The sequence below is a fragment of the Cyprinodon variegatus genome, unplaced genomic scaffold (assembly GCF_000732505.1).
Source record: "Cyprinodon variegatus isolate N-32 unplaced genomic scaffold, C_variegatus-1.0 Scaffold911, whole genome shotgun sequence".
Lineage (NCBI taxonomy): Eukaryota > Metazoa > Chordata > Actinopteri > Cyprinodontiformes > Cyprinodontidae > Cyprinodon > Cyprinodon variegatus.
Genome location: NW_015151364.1, coordinates 68,238 through 73,308, shown reverse-complemented (window position 1 = coordinate 73,308; position 5,071 = coordinate 68,238). Strand labels below are relative to the sequence as shown.

The 5,071-nt window shown below is 34.3% G+C and overlaps 1 protein-coding gene across 1 annotated transcript in view; it reads left to right on the top strand.

Annotated features, from left to right (window-relative positions):
- Positions 1 to 5,071, top strand: part of LOC107099818 — an 8,824-nt gene that overhangs the window by 1,817 nt on the left and 1,936 nt on the right. Inside the window, exons 4-14 of the mRNA XM_015398090.1 lie at positions 46 to 75; positions 327 to 389; positions 643 to 798; positions 1,376 to 1,543; positions 2,190 to 2,219; positions 3,559 to 3,621; positions 4,205 to 4,354; positions 4,441 to 4,608; positions 4,706 to 4,723; positions 4,815 to 4,857; positions 4,894 to 5,056. Coding sequence (XP_015253576.1) covers positions 46 to 75; positions 327 to 389; positions 643 to 798; positions 1,376 to 1,543; positions 2,190 to 2,219; positions 3,559 to 3,621; positions 4,205 to 4,354; positions 4,441 to 4,608; positions 4,706 to 4,723; positions 4,815 to 4,857; positions 4,894 to 5,056 — 1,052 coding nt within the window. The remainder of the gene's footprint in view (positions 1 to 45; positions 76 to 326; positions 390 to 642; positions 799 to 1,375; positions 1,544 to 2,189; positions 2,220 to 3,558; positions 3,622 to 4,204; positions 4,355 to 4,440; positions 4,609 to 4,705; positions 4,724 to 4,814; positions 4,858 to 4,893; positions 5,057 to 5,071) is intronic.

The window sequence follows — 5,071 nt, the reverse complement described above, 5'->3', positions numbered from 1 at the left end:
TTTCTGGAGAAATACAGAAACATCTGATCTGCTTCTGATCCACAGATAACTCTTTCTGCCCAACCGCTACTCCAGGTATGTGAAAGACAAAAGTAGTTCTTTGCATTAACAAATTTATTGATGAACTTCATTCAAACAAATCTAAAACTTTAATTCTGCCTGAATTCTTTAAAAATGAGCCTCAGAGAATACAAAAAAGGAAAACTGATCACAGTTAATTTAGTTATACATAAATTATTCTAAGTAATGCTTGTATTCTCTCAGTGCTTACAATTTCCCATAAAAACACTAATAAGGACATTAATGAGTATAATTTCTATGTGCAGTATTGACAACAATGACAGAGGTAACGCCAAGTACAACTCCATCTCCTCCAACAACAACATATGGTACGATCCAAACAATTTAACGAATGAAGATTTTTCTTTTGGGAGATGCTGGTCTCATTTCTGTTAAAAATAAAATGTTTAGATTGTTGAAATATCCTAAGTTTTAAAGGATTTTATTCTACAAATTCCTGGGATATTAATAATTTTGGTCTAAGTGAGGTTTAAGTATAATCAGTACTGTTCATTTTGTATTAATTTTTTTCCCATGGTTCGTCCAACTGATGTAAAGATTTGTTCCTTTCTATATCCACAGATCTGGTGGAAATTGATGTGATGCTTGAACTGAGGATTCCTCTCTCCAGTGTTCAAGCTGATACACTTGAGTTATTTAGAAAGACTCTGAAAAATGAAACCTTCCCTATAACCATCTCCCAATCTTTGGAAGTAAAAGAGTTGCTGTTTACCACAGGTAATAATTTAGTAACAATCTGCTTCAATGGTGCCAAAGTGATCATCAAGGATCTATGTCCAGCAACCATTAAAAGCTACTCTGCATCATCTCACTTTATTCACACCATTATATAAATAGTGGAGCTATATGGAGTTTAACTGCATATGACTAAGTTAACTCAGTTGTTTTACTCAGATGTGTTTGACCAGGGAAGAACCTTAAAGCTGCAGGACATTGGTTTTCTAGAACTAAATCATGACTCCTATAGATTATATTTCCTTCATCAGGTGTTACAGGAATCAGTTGCTAAAGAAGATAAATGACTTAGACTTCTCATCCAGATTCACAAGAATGGAACCTCTGTTGAAAATTTGTTCTGCAGTAATACTTGTATCGATAAATTTAAATGTTCATAGGCTTATAAAAAAGTTAGATTTTCATGATAATCCTATGGAAAGAAGAGATTGTTGATTGGTTTTGGTATAAACGTAACTTGTTGTTACATACGTAGCTTGTGTACTGGTTGGAAATGACCAACATAAAGCTACGATGCTATTAATAACTGTTGTATGACATTTATCTTCCACACATACAGCCTGCTCTCCAAACTCCACTAACGGACTAATTTGTAATTGTGAGGATGGTTTTGCTTGGCCATGTGAGATGTGCAACAACAGTAATCCATGCAGTGATGTCAGAGGTCAGACCTGTACATGCATTTATGGACTTCCATCTGACAATGAGTTCTGTCAGCCAATCACAAGTAAGTAATACCTTGTTAAATTGGTTTGTTTCAAATTTAACCCAAGTTTAACTCCTCCCAAACAGTTAGTGGTGCACTTCCCTTCGCTAGCTCTAGTTCCAACCCTCTATTGCACTGTTTGCCAGTCAGTTGAAAGTAGTGAGCTTGGTTGTCCAGAAGGATGGGGGCAACCCCCTCATTGCTTTTGTTCCCCTTTATTTTTAGTTGGCACAAAAAGCTAGACCAATGCTCACCTCATTTTGCTGCTTTTTTGTTCTTTTGGTTTGAATAAGAGTAATGTAATGCTGCGAAAAAGTCATTTCTCAGCTCGGTCACAGAGTGATTAGAATCTGGCAGCGCCTAAGCTCCATTTCATGTGACGACAACCTACTATTCCTATTGGTGCACAACCCTTTCATTGACAATGGAATTTTATCCAGAAGTAAATATAGGTATATTGTTTGACTGGTCAAAATTTAGAAAAACATCATTGATATCCTCTATTTTTTCAGTAAAATATTACTTTTGTTCTGAACCATTACAAATATTATGTTGCTGTGTTGTTGTGTTTTTTTAGTTGTCTTAAATCAGATATAGCTACTACTGTAAATATTCTTTATCATTTCTGTACAAATACAGAATCATTAATTCTTCTTATGATTCACAGATAACTCTTTCTGCCCAACCTCTGCTCCAGGTATGTGAAAGACACAAGTAGTCGTTTACATAAACAAAGTTAGTGATTTATCTTAAAACATATTTCAAAACATATTTAAAAACTCAAAACTTGAATCTACCTGGATTTTTTACCAATGAGAATAAATGAATTCTTTACCAGAAAACTGATCAAAGTTAATTTAGTTATGCACATTTTATCCAAAATCATGTTTTGCTTTGTTGTTGACCCAAATGCAAAATATTCAGTCAGGAACAATATGATAACTTACAGTATAACACAAATAGAACCAGAAATCTTGAATATACAGCAAAGTAGCCAACGTGGCAAAAAAGTGACTGAGTAGATGAGTTTCGCTGAGACATTAAAAAATTAAAATAGGAGACTTGAGGGAAGGTGATTAATAAACCTAGAAATTAACATTGTGGGAATAAAAAGAGCCAGTGTTGGTACACTAACAAAAACCAAAAGACTGTATCGAAAACACTAGTGTTTACTGTAAAACAAAAATATTAACTTTTATAAAACACTCTGTGAATATATTATCAACCAAAAATAATCTAAATAAAAAAAAAAAAAAACACTCATTCACAAAACACAAAGATAAATGGGATAAAGTACAACAGCAATAACTACTCAAATTACTCCTGGAATGGGAATAACTCTCCATGAAGATCACAATGTTTATTAGAGCTTGTAAAAATTGTTACGTATATAATGGATACAAAAAAAAATTTAGAAGTACACCTAAGATATTTGAAATTGTAAAACTAGATAAGTATATACCAGAAATTCCTGTCAAACACTTTCCCACTTTGTCTTTTGAAACACTATGGACACAAAAATAAGTTTATGCTATATCACTAGCACCTAGTTCTGCTAAACAAACATGTGACCATACACCCCACAGTACAGACCACACTCACATCAGACTTAGTAATCAATCAAGATCGTTGGTAATGGATGGTTTATTAGCATGTAGCTGGACTTTCAACTAACAGCAGTCTACAAACCATATGTGAGGAACTTTGTACAAGCACTGATTTTTTTTCAGATAAGGTTGTCTAAACAATGCACATCTGCTGCTGACAATGCTGCTGTTTGTTTTGATGCTTTGACTACTATGTTACACTTGATCTGTTATCCAGTATTATGGCACAAAAGTTCATACTGGTTTGTAGAGGTTGGAGCTTTCTCCTTAAAAGGAACAGGGATGTAATATTTGTGTGGTGTTAATAGGTGAACCTCTGCCCACTTTGTGTGGGTGCTTTGCTGAATACAGTTCAATACAGTATCAATGTTTATATTTTCCCATATAAATGCTAATAAGGGTGATAACGTGCACATTTTCTGTGCACAGCAGGGCCAACAATGACAGAGGCAGTGCCAAGTACAACACCATCTCATCCATCAACAGCTTATGGTACGTATGATCCACATAATGATTACAAACAAAGCTCTCAGTGTGAGCTTGTGAAAAAATGTGAAAACTGATCGCTTAGTACAGATAATGTTCTCTGGAAAAGGAAAATGAGTTTTTAAGACTCTCAAGGGGAAAATAAATGGTTGAACAGTATTCAAATAAAACAAATAGGTTTGAACATTTGAATAATGAATATAAATTAGAAAATATATTTTATGTAAACCTTATGCTGGCTTGTCAGGTTACTGGAAAATTGTTAACATTAAAATAATACCAATGCAAATACTTCAAGTTTCATCCTATTCATATATAAAGACATCAGCCTTTCCAATAACAGTACTATTTGAAAATATGGTATGCAATTTGATTACTTTTAATTATTGTTTTTGAGATTGCATGTATCACAGATATAGGTTTCATATCACATGCAAAAGTGATATTTGTGGCTGTTTGGGGTCTAATTGAGCACTTTACTATCACGGTGAACGTATGAAATAGTGCCCTTAATGATCACTAACTTTGTTAAATGATTCCCAACTTCTAGCATGAAAACTGAAATGGGATTGTTTGTTTCATTGTCCAGAGGTGCTTGATGTGGTCTATGAAGTGTTCATCCCAGTGACCAGCGCCCCACCAAGTTTACTTGACTTGTTCAGAGCGACTCTAAAAAATGAAAGCTTCCCTTTAATCCTCTCACCTTCATTAACAGTAATAGAACTAAATCTAACCAAAGGTAGGTTACAAATGTATGTACATCAAGAGAATGTACACATTCAAAAATATAATGAACATTTTAATTGAGTTAAATTCCTTTAACAGTCTGTGAGCCAAACTCCAATTATGGCCTGCAATGTAAATGTGAGGATGGTTTTGCCTTGCCATGTGATATGTGCAACAGCTACAATTCATGTAGTAGTGACAGCAGTCAAACCTGCACATGCATATATGAACCTTCCTTTGTTGACCAGTACTGCCAGCCAATCACTGGTAAGCATATATTTTTAAAATATTGCTTTAGGATTTACATAAAATTTCCAACTAATACATTTGGATTCCTGTTTTGTTTTTTTGTTTTTTTTTACAGATTTCCTTCTGTGTCCTGGTATGGAAATTATTTTTTTATTCTGTGATGTATTTTACAATAAGGGTTTATACATGTTTTATAGTGACAATTTTCCTCAATTTCTTGATAGGTACATTGAATACAACAACCGCACCAGTGGTGACAAATGCAACATCAAAACCAAATAAGACACCAGTGACAAACACAACAACACTAGAAATAATTGTTGAGACCAAATCAACAACAGAGCCAGAAATGACCACGGTGACAAACGCAACTACAATGCCAGAAATGACCACAGTGACAAACGCAACAACAATGCAAGAAATCACCACAGTCACAAACGCAACAACAATGCCAGAAATGACCACGGTGACAAACGCAACT